The sequence below is a fragment of the Meleagris gallopavo genome, chromosome 19, assembly GCF_905368555.1.
Source record: "Meleagris gallopavo chromosome 19, MGAL_WU_HG_1.1, whole genome shotgun sequence".
Taxonomy (NCBI): domain Eukaryota; kingdom Metazoa; phylum Chordata; class Aves; order Galliformes; family Phasianidae; genus Meleagris; species Meleagris gallopavo.
In genome coordinates this window covers 9,333,302-9,350,144 of record NC_139422.1, presented here as the reverse complement: position 1 = coordinate 9,350,144, position 16,843 = coordinate 9,333,302, and the positions used below count along the sequence as shown (strand labels likewise).

General features: G+C 39.2%; 1 protein-coding gene across 3 annotated transcripts in view; it reads right to left on the bottom strand.

Moving 5' to 3' along the window:
• Nucleotides 1-16,843, bottom strand: part of SCAI (suppressor of cancer cell invasion) — a 36,420-nt gene that overhangs the window by 6,140 nt on the left and 13,437 nt on the right. For 2 of the 3 annotated variants that reach the window (XM_085239455.1, XM_085239452.1), the window contains exons 4-17: nucleotides 15,224-15,319; nucleotides 14,495-14,581; nucleotides 13,815-13,913; nucleotides 13,363-13,459; nucleotides 11,909-12,007; nucleotides 11,257-11,409; nucleotides 10,529-10,630; nucleotides 9,658-9,759; nucleotides 9,011-9,089; nucleotides 6,791-6,890; nucleotides 6,272-6,353; nucleotides 2,023-2,095; nucleotides 690-863; nucleotides 401-501 (exon numbers count right to left, since the gene is read on the bottom strand). In XM_085239455.1, coding sequence (XP_085095581.1) covers nucleotides 401-501; nucleotides 690-863; nucleotides 2,023-2,095; nucleotides 6,272-6,353; nucleotides 6,791-6,890; nucleotides 9,011-9,089; nucleotides 9,658-9,759; nucleotides 10,529-10,630; nucleotides 11,257-11,409; nucleotides 11,909-12,007; nucleotides 13,363-13,459; nucleotides 13,815-13,913; nucleotides 14,495-14,581; nucleotides 15,224-15,319 — 1,444 coding nt within the window. The remainder of the gene's footprint in view (nucleotides 1-400; nucleotides 502-689; nucleotides 864-2,022; nucleotides 2,096-6,271; nucleotides 6,354-6,790; nucleotides 6,891-9,010; nucleotides 9,090-9,657; nucleotides 9,760-10,528; nucleotides 10,631-11,256; nucleotides 11,410-11,908; nucleotides 12,008-13,362; nucleotides 13,460-13,814; nucleotides 13,914-14,494; nucleotides 14,582-15,223; nucleotides 15,320-16,843) is intronic. The other variant, XM_085239454.1, reaches the window with a different exon arrangement.

Genomic DNA, 16,843 nt, shown 5'->3' with positions numbered 1-16,843 from the left:
AAACACCTTTCAAACTCCAATGCATGTTAGAATACACGCCAGCAATGAAGTTCCACTCCTTTCTACTTCCCGCTCATATTCTTGTTCTACACCTTTTTAGTTGTATAGAAATAAGAGTTTTCACTATCAAAAGGATTTTTTTCTACCAGACAAAGCTGTTTAGAGTGACTCAGAATATCTGCTACTTACGTAGAATAATAAGAATGAAGCAAGACAAAGGCTTCATGTGTTTGGAGAGTTACAAAGACACAAATTCAATACAAGCTAAAGGCATTAGCACGTGAATATCAGCTCTCTTTCTGAGGTCACAACTATATGTGTAGCCATTAGGCCCTTCCATCCTGCAGTTCTATAAGCACTCAACTGTCATTCTCACAAAGGGACAGATATCTCTGCATACCCGGAAAATTTTGTGCATCCTCATAGTAGCTGAACAGAAGATAAATCTTGTTAGAAGCAAACGAAGAAATTCATCCCCAAAAAACTGAAGAAAGGATTGATCTATATAAAAAAAAAAAAAAAGGCAACGAACAGAATCAATTCAGCAAGGCCTTAAAAATAAGAAGCCACAAATAGTTGTGCGCCTCCTCCCCCCTTGTTTGCTATTCTGTCCCTTGGAAAGGCTGAGCAGGAGAAAACAGCACCAGCTGAAGTAGCACTAAGTCTCCACTGTAAGTCTGGGCACATACCTATGGAGCGGGAGTGGGTCAGCAGCTGCGCGATGTCTCGATTGATTTTTCTAAGATAATCCTGACACTTCTCCCACAGTCCTCTGCGCATGCTTGATAATCCAGAGACAAACAGGAATGCCATTAAAGGATTGTTCAGAAAGAGTGTGAAGAGGCTACCCCGCTGAGACTGATCTAAAAATCAATAGACAAAGAGATACATTTGGCACATGAAACAGAAAAGCTGTCCATGCCTCAGAATGAAGCTGCTCACCCACTACATTCTCTAACAGCAGAGTTTGTGTTAGTTTCACATACTGTCGAAACCTGTCTGTTCAATGCACATGAGCACAGACCCTAACTAAGCCCCAGAGCCAGCCTCTGTACTGTACTCCAGTGCAGCTGTACCACACCCTCACAACTACAGCAAGACATTCCTGACTGACCAGTGAACATCACACAAGCATCTAATATTTGATAAAGAATTCAGCTCTATTTATATTTTCAAAGTCTGTTTAAATTGAATTAATTATTACAACACTTCCTACTTAAGTTTCAGCTAAATAGCAGAACTAGTTCTGAAACTAATGAAAAGTGTCTACTTCTTGCACATTTGCTCATGATGCTTGCCTACCACTTCCCTACATAGCGTAAGCTAGATCTTCATACTTGTCTTTGTGATGAATAGTAACCTTAAAATGGCAAATTCCAATAAGGAAATTTTAAATAGAATCATAGAATCGTAGAATGCTTAAAGTTGGAAGGAACCTCTGTAGGCCATCTAGTCCAACTCCCCTGCAATGAACAGGGACACCACAGCTAGATCAGGTTGCCCAGGGCCTTATCCAGCCTTGCCTTTGAAGTCTCCAGGGACGAAGCATCCACCATATCACTGGGCTGCCTGTTCCAGTGCTTTACCACCCTCACTGTAAAAGATCTTTTCCTTATATCTAACCTCTTTGAGCTGGAAACCATTTCCCCTTGTTCTATCACCTCAGACCCTGCTAAAGAGTCTGTCCCCATCTTTCCTGTAGGAGAATAGTTATTATTTTATCATAATCACAAAGACAGAAAAACAATGTTTCTTCTCCTGATCCTGCTATGCACCCACCTTCTCAGACAATGCAAATCCAAGTTTTCCTAAGGTTACCCTCTGAATCAGAACCAGATCTGAGAGGATTTTGCTTCAGATTTGACATTTAAAAGCTGATGCCTTAATGCATTCTGCTGACCTTTGGGTACTAAAAAAAAAAAAATCTATCTCAAGTGTTAATAATAACATCAATAATAAAAATACAATAATAGGAATCCCAGCACTGTGCTAGAAAACACCTTACTCTACTTTATACTGTACCTTGTAACGCTTTTGGATATGCTGTTGGAGAAAGCAAGCACACCAATGGTTGTCCAAATAAGTTTGTGAAATTCTGTAACAGATAAGAATTTAGAAGTATTGATTGTTACTCTGCTTGCTTTTGAATACTCAACAGGTTAAGGGTACTAAGAATACTCATGACATAGAACACGCTACTGTCACACAGTTAAGACTGGTTGTAAAACTGACAAACTGACTTACTCCTAGTTCACAGCACAAAAGAGATATAATCCATTACATTTTTAAGGCTGCTTAATCCTCTCATTTCACTACCACTGATAGCAGACACTAATTTCATGGAAATATGGCTTTCATTAGTAGGCAAAACAAACAAACAAGAAGGATATCCTGCAATAGAAATGAAAGCCAATGGAATTAAGGTCAAAAAAGATCTAGTGTTTCTCCTCAATACCAACAAAATTATCCCATTAAAATGTTTTCTTTATGCTTTTCTTTCCAGGAGAAGTCTGCCTGATGAAACAGAAAAGCCCAATGGAGAAAAGTTTTAAAATTTGTTCACTTTAAAACAAGTAGGTCACAACCTTAACATCTGCTATATGGAAGCCATGTTGTAAAATACCTACTTAACAGACCTTCTACCAGCATTTTAAGGATTGCACAGGTGTCCTGTTGCACACAAATCCCTCCAGAAACCTTAAAAAGAAGTCTTTGTCTTGTTTCACTACCATTTACCTGGTAATAATCTCATTATGTATCTAACAGGCATATTAATTGGTAATAACGATTACCACTAAAGAAACCCACAATTAACTTCCCTACATAACCTGTCATCTATCTTGTCAGCAACAGCTTTCTTAAAATTGCAGGCTTGCAAATGCAGAGAAAATATAAATGATTATGTCTACATTCTTCCCTACGCACCCAGAGCTCGAGCGCAACACACGGTTCTGCAGATTATATTCTTAAAATTGGCAGGTTCTGGATTCAGGTGTAAATCACCAGAAGTATTTGCTTGTACAAAATCATCAAAAAGATCAGTTTTTAATTCTTTCTGGTTTCTGCATAACTCACTTGTAACATTCCTTTCCAGGCAGTGTATTTCAGTTAAATTATTTGCACCGAATAATTTCATCCAAGTCTGCTAAAAATAATAACCCAGTCCAAAGAAAATAAAATACTGACATATCTGACAGAGTGCTCACTAGTCCTAAAAATCCCTTTATTTCAACAAGATCCTGATGGAGATTTGTAATGTTAGAATGTAGAAACAAAAACTACTATCATGAAGACAGTATCTGCAGCCAGCTCAGTGGTTAGTAATACTGAATGATAAATAAACATTTAAAAATTCAGAAGGAGTCACTTCAGACATTGACAGTTTTAATGAATAGGTGCTGGCAGGTCATACATTCTCAACTCGTGTGCTCAGTATTATGAGCAGATTCACATGTTGAATTCAATCTTCTATCACTCAGTTGGAGGACAACACAGATTTCACAGAATCACAGAATGGCCTGGGTTGGGGACCTCAAGGATCATGAATCTCCAACCCCCTGCCACAGGCAGGGCCACATAGCTTCTTGGCTTTTGGCTAAGATCAAGTGTAGTGTAGTGTAGATTTCTCACATGTTCCCTCAGTAAAACGAATATTGCTATTAAACACTGCCTACAGCTATAAAGTAAAACCAAGGGTCAGTCACACATCTCAAGAAGGGCGTTGTTCCTTGACAGCATCTGTGAACAGTCTGGATTCTAAATGTCCCAGGTGTTAGGTCAATAGAACTACTAAGTCCTACAATGGGAAAAACTACCCAGTTTTCCCTAAAATAGAACTCTTTGGAAGATGGCTGCTTCTACCAGCTGCTACATCTAAACTATGGATCCAGGAGAATGAGAGTCTCAAGATTCCAGGCAGCTGTCTCAGCTCTCGCCCAGACACAGCTGCTAAGCACAGCCCAAGCAAACACCAGAATTCCAAAGGGAAGAGTCGTGTTCAAGCACACAACAAAGGAAAAGGAGCAGGTAACAGCCATGGCTCAGGGGAGGACCACACTGCACCAGAAAAAACAGCAGAACTGCTGACAGCAGATCTAGACAAGAAAATGCCCTGCCTTTCAGTGCATGGACAACTCCAAAAAGGGTAAGCCATATTTTTGGTTCAAAATTGGCTCTTTTTTTTTACTTCAGTATTCAAGCTTCTCAACAGAAGCACAGCTTTTAAAAACATATTCCACATCTCATAAATATTTCTTAGCAAAAGAGAACTACCTGTCATCTCCAAAAGAGGTCATCTCACACGTAAGCTCTACTAAACTGAGGATTACGTCACATCACTGACAAAGGCCTTGCATTCTTTCTGGCTGGAGCAGTTTTAAGAGTCTGCATTTGACTGTAATCGCACACAACCACAGCTACCTGAAAATACTGATTTTAAAATATTATTTCATCTACACATACAGTGGGAACCGTCAAGAACACAGCCATCTGTATTTCAGTTGAGGTTCAAAATAAATAAATTTTAAAAAGCTTCAAATGGATGTGCTTGATTTGCAGTTATCTTACACTTTCAGCTAAATAGACAGGGAAGTAAGCTGTTCAAGTAAGTGCTGATTGTCTGACAAAGTGGGCAGGACGTACGTTCAGCCATCACTATTTAAATCTTCAAGACAGGTAGTGAGGATGGGAGTTCACACAGGAGATCAGAAGTGGATTTTAGAAGAGGAAGCGTGAGCACTTGCTGTTACTGCTGGTGTTGCTAGCAGTGACATTTAAATGTCAGGATAGCTACTGTCCTGTCAGAAAAGATCAGAGTGACTGTGTAGAAAAAAAGTCAGTACACTGACCTCAGCTTTTCACAGAATTGCATAGAACCTCTTTGTGCCAGAGCTTAAGTCTACAAAACACCCTGTAACACACCTAGGGAATATGTGCAGGACAGCACTGTTAATATATTCTGGCTACATGAAACAAAGCACGTAAGCACATGCAGAACAACAACAGACAGGAATTTACAAGGGCTAGAAAATACTGAGACTGAGAATTCTGTCACTGCCCTTCAGTTGAAAAGAAAACAAAAAAACTATATAAGAATCGATGTCAAGAAAGAGCAGAGAAAAATGAATCTTTACCACATTTTCTTCTCAGAAAGACAAGTAAGCACTCTAATTACATTTCTCTCCCTTTAAATGGAGAGGAGATTTAATAAAAAGCAAATCTGTGCTGCAAGCCAGTGTGGTGAAGTTAAACACAGTAGTGGTTAAAAAGCCCTCTGAAATGCACTACGATACTACAAACAACAGCCTACAGAGAGGCCAGATCATTTTTAAGACTGTTAGGTAAGAATTACGTGGCTCAATACAGAACAATTCCGAATCACCTAATCACTAATTTAATAACTCATTAGCCAACACAAGCCCTTAAAACAAACGATGCAGGCTGTGGATACTGAATCAAGAACAAGTTCATCTGGCCACTAGACGTCCCTGCTCCGCCTCAGAAACGCAGCTGTGAATGTTCACTTTTCTCACTGCAAATAATGGAGCTATAAAAAGCAAGACACAAGGAAGTGGCACTTTCCCCAGATATAGCACATTCATAATATCTAATTCATGACTGAAATAAGTGTCATAATGCTCTCCAGATGCAATAGCCAACTGAGATTGCAAATGCCTGCTTTTTTATTACCCGAACTGCAGATTCCCAAATATGATTTGGTATGGAGTAATTCTATTTTAAGTTGATAGCACCCTAGAAGGAGACTCATTGTCCAAGAATACATCACTTTACAGTAACAGTGGATGCTAACTTGAGTCTTGTTATTTCTTTGGTTGAGATACTTTACAGACACAGACACCCCATGTTTTAAAAGACTGGTCTCAATGCTTTGATTTGTTTCTGGTGGTTAAAGGCAACTGAGTGCTGGATGACTGGAAAAAAAAAGCAGATTAATTAGAGCCCTCCCCCATGCACACACACACCAAGATTTGTCTTTGGTATATAACAAAAATAAACCTCCCACCAGAGATCTTGGAAATCTTGAACTTTTATTCCCTCCAGGAGGATTTAATACTTTCCAATGAGCGGCTGTTCATGTGCTTCTCCTTCTTGTTCCTATTCATAGGATCAGATCCTGACTAGCATGCACAACCTCAAAAGAAAAGAAAGACTGAATACAAAGTGTTTAAAAAAATATCCTGTTAAAAGTGTGAGCTAACTAGGGGTTGACACTGTATCCTATCATGTAAATAGCTGTCTTCAAGAGCCTTACCTTATAGGCCACACTGTTCGAAGAATCCACAATGATAAAAAGTGGCTTTCTTGTGAAAGGGTAGAGATCCCCAGGGTGAAGGCTGAAAAGAGAAAGATGCTTCACAGAGCACTAGAATTGCTACGAAGCTGTGACAGGGCACAAGTTTCTCAGACACACAGCTGCTCACGTCCAGATAAGAAGTGAGCAGATCCCTCTTGCCTCAGCCTTCAGGTTCACCCTGAGAAAGTAACTGCAAAACTAACTGGGTATTCTCTGTAACATGGATTACAGGACTTGTTAGTTCTTTCCTAACAAGAGATGTAGAGATGTTTGTCTTCTTGAAAACTAATCATCCATTAACTTGAAACTTTCCAGTAATAAAGAATTTACCTTAAGTCACAGTAATACTTCCCATGCTTAAACTGTCATTTTTAATTGCACAGTCATTGACAATTGCTGAAGTTCAAGCCAATCTACATTTATGATGTCCTGCAGTGAACTGAATGCGTTTGCAATTGCCATACTCATAAAACTTACCAATGCATCTCCTTGTAAGATTGGTTTCGCTTGTGGATAGCATCTCCATTTATAACATCCCGGTTACTATTTGTCAGAACACCACCAAAATCATACGGACCTACAGAGGGCAAAAAGAAATTTGAATTTAACAGTGGTAAGTAAGCGCCGTTACGAACTTAATGAATATAGGAAAAGGAGGAAGCAACCAAAAATCCCAGAAACAAAGTGAATCTGAACTACTATAGTTGTAGGGAAAAAATGGAGGAACATGGAGACTTTACTAGCTACATACTCAATGTAACTCATATTCAGTAGTTTGGTCATCTATCAAAACAGAAGAAAAATGCAACATCGTATTTTCTAATTTATTCATTCACTATTTATCCACAAATATAACACAAAAAATCCAGATACCAGCCCTCATTACACTAGATAGCAAAAGATTAAAACTCAAGTACTTATTTCATACAGAACAGTCAAAACCTTTGATAAATGTCTGCATAAGCTAGTATATTCTATAACCAGAATCTCACTAAAACTAATGCTAAATCAATCAAAACCCCTCTAGCCTCTCAGAATTGATATAACATCTGCAATAAGGGCGCTGCAAAGAGGAGAAGAAAAAGTTCAAAGAATGAATATGCTTTCAGTACTCCCAGAAAGAACAAAACATTTTAAACAGGTCTCCAATCTGCAGCAAAGATTAATTTTTAATACTTCAAATACAGAATTCACAGTTTTTAAATGCACATAGCCTGCACATGTGCTCCTAAGTAACCTAAAGAAAGGTTCTGCTAAGCTCATACAACTGAGCTACCTGCCAATCTGTTTGAGAGCAAAAATGAAAGGAATGGCTGTAGGAATTATGAAATTCCTACATAAAAAAATCAATGCGCTTGGGATACCAAGAAATATTTCTGCCATTGATATGAGTATGAAGCATCAATAACTTTAGTTCAAGACAGTATTAGGGTTTCCTAATACTGCTAGACAGTTGCAGAGTTGGCCGACTCACATTTGGCCACCAACTGCAACCTTTTCAGGATTGGCTACATAGGACACTTCCATTTCAAAGGAAACTCTGGGGCTACAAAATTAGGAACAGAACATACATTAATTTAGAACTGTTAGAAATGTCTCACATGTGACCTGTCAAAAACAAATGGCTCACAGGCAACTGACAGTGCAACTTGCAGCTGCTCTCTCTTTTAATAAGGTAAAACTTTTTGGGGGGTCCATGCAGACTACATCACCTTATTAAAAGAATGCAGTTGTAATGAGATTCATTTCATAAAAATTGAAGTCTGACTGTGCATCTCTTCAGAAAACAGAACTCTAATGGCTCAGTGGTAAGGTACTGAACTGAAATAATACATGCAGTGAAGTGAACATAACACAAGCTGAATAGAAAGTTCAGCTAGAACCCACCAACAAGTCACAGCAAAAAGTAAAATGTTAAAAGCATTTAAAAAAAAAAAATCACTGCCAGAGTCAAAATTTGACAGGGATTTTTTTTTTTTAACCTTTAACATTTTGAGAGCTCTATAAATCATGCATGGGAACGGACAAGGCATGCATCTCATAAAGGAATGCAAGTCTCAATCAGATGAGGTGTGTACAATATTTAGGATGTTAAAAACACTTTTTCCTTAAATTATAAAAATATAAGTGGATCTTTTGACTGTGTTTGCTTCAGCCAACTAATTTTCAGCTTTTACATTGCAGCTGCATCCAAATATTCTGCTAAATTTCAAAGAACAGGAGGATGAGGTGAGAGGAATAGTCAAAAAATCATGAGAAAGGCTTGAATTGTCACATTAACAAGTATGCAAATAGAACAGTCCGTGCAGACACTTCAGCCCTTTTAGCACCCATCTCCTGACCGTACATTCTCATAGTACTAGAGATTTGAAAGAATCACAAAGTGCCAGTTAGCTATTTTATAAAGTTTGCACGGATGCATCAATTGAGCCATGTAGTCTTCAAAATTGGTAAAGCTTTTGATACTTCAGATGCATCAAAAACTGGCTATGTCCTTTCAAAAGGTTAATGCACACTAATTAAAACACAGAGAATTATCTACTGCTTGTGCAAAGAAAAGACTTATCTAAGTAAATAGTAGAATAAAATCAACTTGTCTTTTACAAGGAGCTTTGTGACATCTTTCTTGATCACTTGTCCTGGAACACAAAGAGAATTCAAGCCCTGTTCATGACAGGGAGCATTCCTTTATTGTACCTTCACTATCCGAACGACCTGATGGGAACACGCCCGTGGCAGACAGGTAAATCAGCAGCACACTGTTTGCAGGCAGCTCCTGAAATTCAAATAGAAGAGTGGCAAGGGAAGAAATGCATAATATTCTACCATTATATTAATAAAAACATTACCATTGAAGATCGTGCTACTCCTACTTCCAGCTTTCCTTCATACTACTCTTAGGAGTATATACCACTCCCCACTATGTACACCCCTTTAAACAGGTGAGCATACAGACAAAAATGTAAACCAATGATACATCGATACTGTTGTGTTTATTTGCTTGTTTCCATGCAGACCTTCAGGCTGACCTTAGAAGTTCAAACAGCAGTTTAAAAAAAAAAAAAAAAAAGATTTTCTTCCACATAGAATCTGTTACTAACAATCCTGACAGATTTTGGTTTTTAATTTCTAAGTACTCCAGTGTGTGTAACACCTGTCTCTCCCCCTGACCCTTCAGAATTCCCAGCTGAACAACAAAACAACACATCCAGGCTCCCACACAGACTTGTAAAATAAGCCTCTTTTCATCCCATCTAAATACAGTCCACATGACAAAGCAGAAGCTTCTAAATTCTGTAAAAGGCTGAGCATGTGGGCGACCAAAATTCACTGGTTTCACAAACCTTAAATGATGCTGCTAAAAACGTGTACAGCTGGCTGAAAGTTGGTTTATAAAGTAGGTATTTATGAGGGTTTTCCCGCCTGGCTGGTTTCTCTGTTGACTCCTATTGAAAAACAAACAAATTAAAAAAAACAACTTTATATTTACAAAGCAGCTTCATTACTCTCTAAATTTCTGCTTATTACAATGTTTATTTTCAACATATTTCCCACAGAAATGGATTGCCAACACTGTATTTCCTATACAGTAAAGTATGATGTAAAGTATTAGCACCTGAACTTTACATTATCCCTCATTCTGTTATCTACAACATCCTCTCTAAAGCACAATCCACAATAACAATGGAAAAAAAGTTCCCTGTCTAAATTAAACAATGAAAATCTAGCTATTTCTTTTTACCTACAGATAAAGTTGGGTTGTTTTTTTTTTTTTTGCTTTCACAGAAGGGGATATTTAACTTTCATATGAATTAGCAAGATGATGAACTTACGTGGCTCCATGACTGCCAGAGTGAAAGCAAAGCAATGGGTGAGTGTACGTGGACAAGGACAGACATTCCTTCAGAAGAACCCAGGCTACACCACTGTAAACCATTTGTGAAATGATGCCCAACTGTTCATTTCTAATAATTTACCCACTGTTGACCTTTTCCCCCCAAGAAAACAAAAACAAAGGACACATTACTTGAGTCAAACTCCACAGATTTGAGCTACCCTCCATCAACTCCTGGTAAGAGCTACATCAGCCTTCCTAACTGGCTCTGCACAGTGACAATACAGAAAGACAGTAACACTGTTCTCTTTTCTTCTTTCCTCCCCCTCCCCCAAGCTGTTAAGATCTGTCGCTAAGTTTGTCACTGAAACAAAACTCACCTGCATTCCAGGTTTGTTCATCTGCGAAGCTAAATTCATTGGTTCCCTTTCAAGAGCTTGTAGCATTCGGAACATATCAATTGTCAATTCACTGAACTTCACCTGCAAAAGGAGTAAAATGGTTTACTCTGTCAGGTACAAATTAAATAGTCTGTTTTTCTTTGGAATTATCCCAAGAGTCTCAACTACATCCCACGCACCACTTTCTGTCAGTATAACCTCTGAATCTCAAAAGTCCTGTGAATGACTTTGAGGAGCTCATACAGGACAAAGTCTATTTGCTACAGCTCTACCAGGCCAGTTTACTACATTCACAAATTAGTCTTTTCTGACTTGTTTACAAATCATGTGATGGAATACCCTATGTACTCCGTATTTGGACACTATTTGGAAGATACACAAACTCTAGTTTACATTCAGCTCTGCTGTTTACTAGAAGAAGAGTTCAGAGATAATGAAGTCTGCACAGTTTCACTACCATCATCATCAAAAAACAAGACCTCGAAAATCTTGTGAAAGCCCCTTCCTGTTGCAACTGCAGCTGGAACAAAACGTTCCATTGAGATCCTTCAAGCATGAACACTACTAAGAACAATCTCTTATATGAAAAATCAATTGTATCTAGCCTCCACTGCAATAATCTAAATATTCTGCTGCATGATTAAGAGATATCACTGAGAGGGAGAGAATTTGAACTGTAACAATACAAGTCTACATGATTACTTTACCTGGTTATTGCAGTTCCCAATAATCAGTGCATCTGCAAGAGCAAGCTGTCCCACTATCATTCCCTGCTCCAGCAATGGAGCTCCAGTTTCAGAAAGCCTGTTGGAGGTGATTACAATGGTGTTGTCGTCATTTAAAACCATTACAGGGTCTGCCTAAAAAGGTAACCAGAATAAATTAGGAATTCAGCAGAACACACAGATTTGCATTTAGTGTAGATAGAGAAGACAATGTCTTCTCACTCACAAACTTTTCAAAAATAAGGCAGATTTTAAAAATTAATTTGCCATGTTTGTATGAAAGCCACAAAGGAAAGGCACTCCAACAATCAAAGTACACCTTGAAGCACAAGAAAAACCATGAGCAAATAGGAATGGCTTCCACAGCAGCAGAAATAAAAAGCTGACCAAGCATATCTTAGCTTCACGATTCTGTCTTCACTACATTGTATGATCAGGTCTGACTCTTTAGGCACTTGAACAGCTGTCATTGCTACACTACTGTAAACACATTTCAGTGATTTAGTTGGGCAACAACATAGTCCTTCCACATGACACACCTGGCTTAGGACAGAGGTGATGACAGGAACACTTCGGTGAAGAAATCATAAAAATTTACCTTAAGCTGACAGTTAGAAAGAAATTATATTCTCACCTCAATAAAAGCTGCCACTTCCTGAAGAACCAGGTTCCACTCCACCTGATCTTCAGTATTGAAACGATGAGTGTAGTCTTCAATCTCATCTGAAAGCTCCTAATTTAGAAAGTTCAAATACTCAGTTACTTCCTAAACTGAAAGCTTAACTGCTACTAACCTAACAATGTGGTTAGCTGTGCTGGCCTTCAAGAATGCAAAAAAAGTCACTTTACTCAAGAACAGATGCAGCACCCTTATGACTAACATGCCAGCCATAACATGCTCCCTCGGGAGACAAAGTGCCAATGTTGCAGTGGGTTTCGGCAATGCAAAGTATCTTTTCAGCAGGTCTCGGTGGCTGGAATATCTGAAGAGTAACTATCGCATTCACATACAGCTATGTTGTTTGTTTTTCCCTTAACCTATGGATAACAAGGATTCAAATTTAATCTCACGAACAATTTCAAATATATTACAAAAGTGAACTGTGTGGCTTTTTTTAATTGCTGCTACTAATTCAAGTGAGCTTAGTCAAAAAGACAGTAATGCAACTACACAAAACTGTCAAAACCAGAAGCTGCTTGCAGCAAGGTTGTCAGAGGGGTTTGGGAAGCCTATACTGCTAGGAGACGCACACTGTTCCTTCAGGGCAGCTAAAGGATAGCTCTCAATCTCAGCTGTAACTACTGGTATATTTTACTTGGCGTTCTAATAATACTATCAAATTATTCAAACATCAAGTGTTTGATCAAATGTCTGATTCACAGAAGATATTCATTGTGTTGGATGTCAGATATATTATAAAGACCAGCACTGGTCAGTACAAAGACTTGAGTTTACAATAATTTACTCCCATGGCAATGGCATATGCAGATCCAGCCTCTCTAATTTCACGGTAATATTTATACCCTTTAGCAAGGCTTCATTCTGTTGGGTCTTTGGGAGGTGCAAAATATATTCAGGATGTGTCCTAGACATGAGACAGAGTGATGGCAGCTTGGAAGGGAAGAGAAATAAGCTCAACACCAAACTTGGAGACATGGGCTTTCACAGCAATGAAGTGTCATGAAGACTTCCTGGGGGAGACTTCATCAATGTCTTAAATCAACTACAGGAATGAAGAGGTGTTCAGAGTTACTGAACGATTCCAACACTTTCAGATCAATAACGTGGATCTTACAGTTTATTTTCAACTAACTACATCTTCTTGAACCAAATGTTCATGTCATACTGATATCTTTTCACAGTTCTATCCATATTACCATTTCCTTCTGTGGCATCCAAATGCAATAAAAAAAAATTAAAAAGGAAAAGAAAAGAAAAACTACATAGCAGCAGTATAAAATATCATAGATCTAATTAGTGATATTTCAGGTTAAATAGATTGTGTTACTGAGTTCTTAATTAGGAGAAAAGCCTTGAAAAACCAGCGACCTCCCACTCTTAGCACCTTTACCCTCATTTTAACATACCTTTACAAGGTCCTTTACAACATCCATTTTGTTGAGCAAGAGACAAACCACTATAAACCTTGCATAGTAACGCAGCTTCTTAACCACTAATTCAGGCCTAAACACAACAACAAAAATACCGTAGAGAAATTTGAGATTAGAATACAACAGGTAGGCAAAGCATACAACGCAGCATACTAGGTCCCAGCACCAACACTGAGCAGGACTCAAGATGTCAGAAATTTGGGACTAATAATTTTCTAGCTAGGGCACATGAGAATGTTCCTCCAGTCTTTCGGTAAAGCTCTTATTTATACTAAGGTATTTAATCATGGCAAAAGGGTTAAAAGAAACTTCCTCCAACAACATTGACTTCATCTCAGTTATGATCCTATGTTCCAAATTACTTGCTACTCACACAAACTATTCTGGTCTTCGGAAAGAAAAAAAGAAGGGCATCCATTCAGATATACCTGTCTTCCTTGTTAACCTGGGAGTAGTATGACCTCTGCCTGATTGCAGAATAGAAGGAGAAAGCTTCATTGAGATAGCTGGTTTCAGAAGTGCGCAAGCTGTAGAGGAAGAATCAGATTAGCTCAGTGCTTCAGATGCAAACCCATGCCAAACCCTCCCTTCCTGCCCCCTTAACCATTTTGTGCATCAATGGCAAAACTCACTCCTCAAGTAACTTTTTATGTAAGCCAGACTCTCATTCTTATTGTATGCTGGGAAGACAGATTTCAGAGCTTGGATTCACTGTCTGATAACAATAAAATCTGCCCATCTTGTGCCCATAGGAACAGGTGACAGGTTAATTCAAGATTTAAAGGTACATTAAGCTCCCAAACTTGTACATCACACTTTTGCACAAGAGCCACATGCAGCACACGTGGAAGACTTAGAGACACTTTGGAGGTGGGAGGTAAGTCTTTAGGCAGTATCGATGTGACTCTAGGAATATCATAGCAGGCTCAAAGGTGCCTTTCTCTGCAGCACCCCCATGCAGCCCCAAGTGCCTTCTCATTCAGAGCTCGTGACTCAACTGACATCCATTTCTACCTCAGCATGCCCCTGACTGAGTATGCAGATAATGAGCATGGAACTGCCACTAACACTGCATTTCCCTACTGAATCCTTTTCTGTGCTTACTTACTAATAATGGTAATAGAGCTGCCCAATCTTGGAAGCAATTTCCCCAATTTGCCACCGCTTCAACCCATACCGATTGTCCAATACTTGTCTATTTCGCAAGAGAGAAAAGAAAGATTAAAAGGCATTCCAGAATTTCTCAGATCATCACACCAGACAAGACAAAGAGCCACTGTAGGGCCAAATTCAGCTTTTGTTACTGGTGTGGCATTCCCAAAAGCAGTTCCTCACAGAGCCAATAGCATTGCATATGCACACCAGGAACATGACCATTTATGTTGCAAAAAAACTTGTGAGAGCTAGACATAAGTATCTTGCATGAAATACACAAAACAAAAAAGTCACCAAATCCCAGAACACTCAACTACACAGCCAACATGAGGTGTGAAAGATCAGAGCCCACACTGCAGCAAGACACTTCACACCACTCCAGATAGGTTCTGCACTGCAGACGCCATCATCCCAGCTTTTCCTTGGCAATATATTAAAGCAACATGCATTCAAGTAGAGCAAAAGGTTCTGTTCTACAAAAAACAAAAGTTGCACTGAAAACTCTGTAACATTTTAATTCATTAGACTGTGAGCACTACAGGAAGTGACTATTCCCTCCCTTCATGCTTGAATGACACAATGAAATTTCAGTCTTAATGGGGGCCCCTAGGCATACCCTAATGCCAGAGATTAAAGTTGCCTTTAAATTCATAGAACAGGGCTGCCTACAATGTTCCCTTACCGATGCTGCTGTTGAAACTTCCAGAGTTTGGTGTAAACATCAAACGTTCGCCCAAAATAGGATTGCCACTGCTTCTGCCCATACTGAGGTAAATCCCTGCAACAAGAGAAGTAATTTCATTGTTTTTATGCACAGAATGCTAAACTGGGCCCATAATATATGATCTTTAAAAAAAAAAAAAAAAACAATAAAAAATACGTACCTGGAAACGAGCACAATAATCTAATGGCAATTAGTTCCTTTGGACTAATTTAGATTGATGATATTTCTTTCTACTCACTCAGGAAATCATCTTTTTTAACGAAATGGCTGCTCACTGTTTCAGAAACAGCCTACAAAAACATGTGTCAATCAGCTGTCCAAGCATCATCAGGCCAAGCAAGCAATGTAGATGCTCAGAGCCAACATTCACTGGATCAGGTTACACCAGAGTAATATTTGTCACCCCTTAACCCAGAGCTAGCAACAGGGTGGAACCTGAGACATTCTGTCTTTTTCATTATTGATTTCCAGTGCCATAAAGCAAATTAGTCAAGCCACTTCCACTCTCCTTTCATAAAGTCATTTAATTTCCATGCTGTGATATATTTTCCTCCACCTTCACCCTACAACTGTGATGCAGTCCTAAGGATTTTAGCTTTAAAGGTATATACTCTCATTCCTAGCAGAAGGCCTTCATCTGAGAATTGCTTGAGCCTTGGAACAAACACAACCGAGAAGACCAAAGACTGTCTCACTGAATTCATGATGCTTACAAATCTGTACCGAAGTTGATTCAAAGGAGGCATACAACCAGACGTGGAACTGGAATAGCATTTTCAACACGGCAAAATATGTCATTTTATTCAAGAATTACTGATTCAGGGAATGCTCTCTCAAATCACTGTGCTGGTTAGCAGATAGCTCAGCACCTCACTCTTCCTGCAGCAGACCTGCCTGCAAAGGCTGCACCTCCAAGCCTGGGCTATCCAAGCTGCAGCAAAACACTACATTTTGGAAATCATGCCATGACATCTAGAAGAGTAGAATAGGCAAAGCACTACACCACAATTTCCAGTGCAATGTGCTGGTGTCTTTCTGCTAACCGAATTGCTTTAAAAGAACCCCAGGTAGAAAAGGAAATTAACGTTCCTTTGTATATCAGCCAATCATACTTGGCACTCTTCCTCCCTCAGAGGAGTAGGTGTGCACACAAACTATGAGATAAACAGCTGTTTGTGGATGACTGTTATGCATATACCCCTCATCAGTAAGCTAAAATGCTTTCTGCATCTCACCTGGCATCCTCTATTGCACGACAGTCACCTCTCAGTTCTGCCCCTCCCCCTGCACAAGCCTAAGCATTCCTATGAAACCTCATTCAACTCTGCACTGCATTGGGTTGGAATACGAGAAAACAGTGGCATTCTAAAAAGCCTCTGTTCTGCAGCACGCACGTGTTGGCCATTGTTGTCCACGGTCACTGCTGGGTGTCCACATGTATATTCCTCAAGCTGCACGCCCGCCTAATTGCAGTTGGCATAGCTGCACAGTGCCATGCGATCCCTGCGCTCCCCAGGGAACAGGGAAGATCTCCATGGAAACAGACAGTCGCACTTGTTCTTTTGATAGTATTCTGAC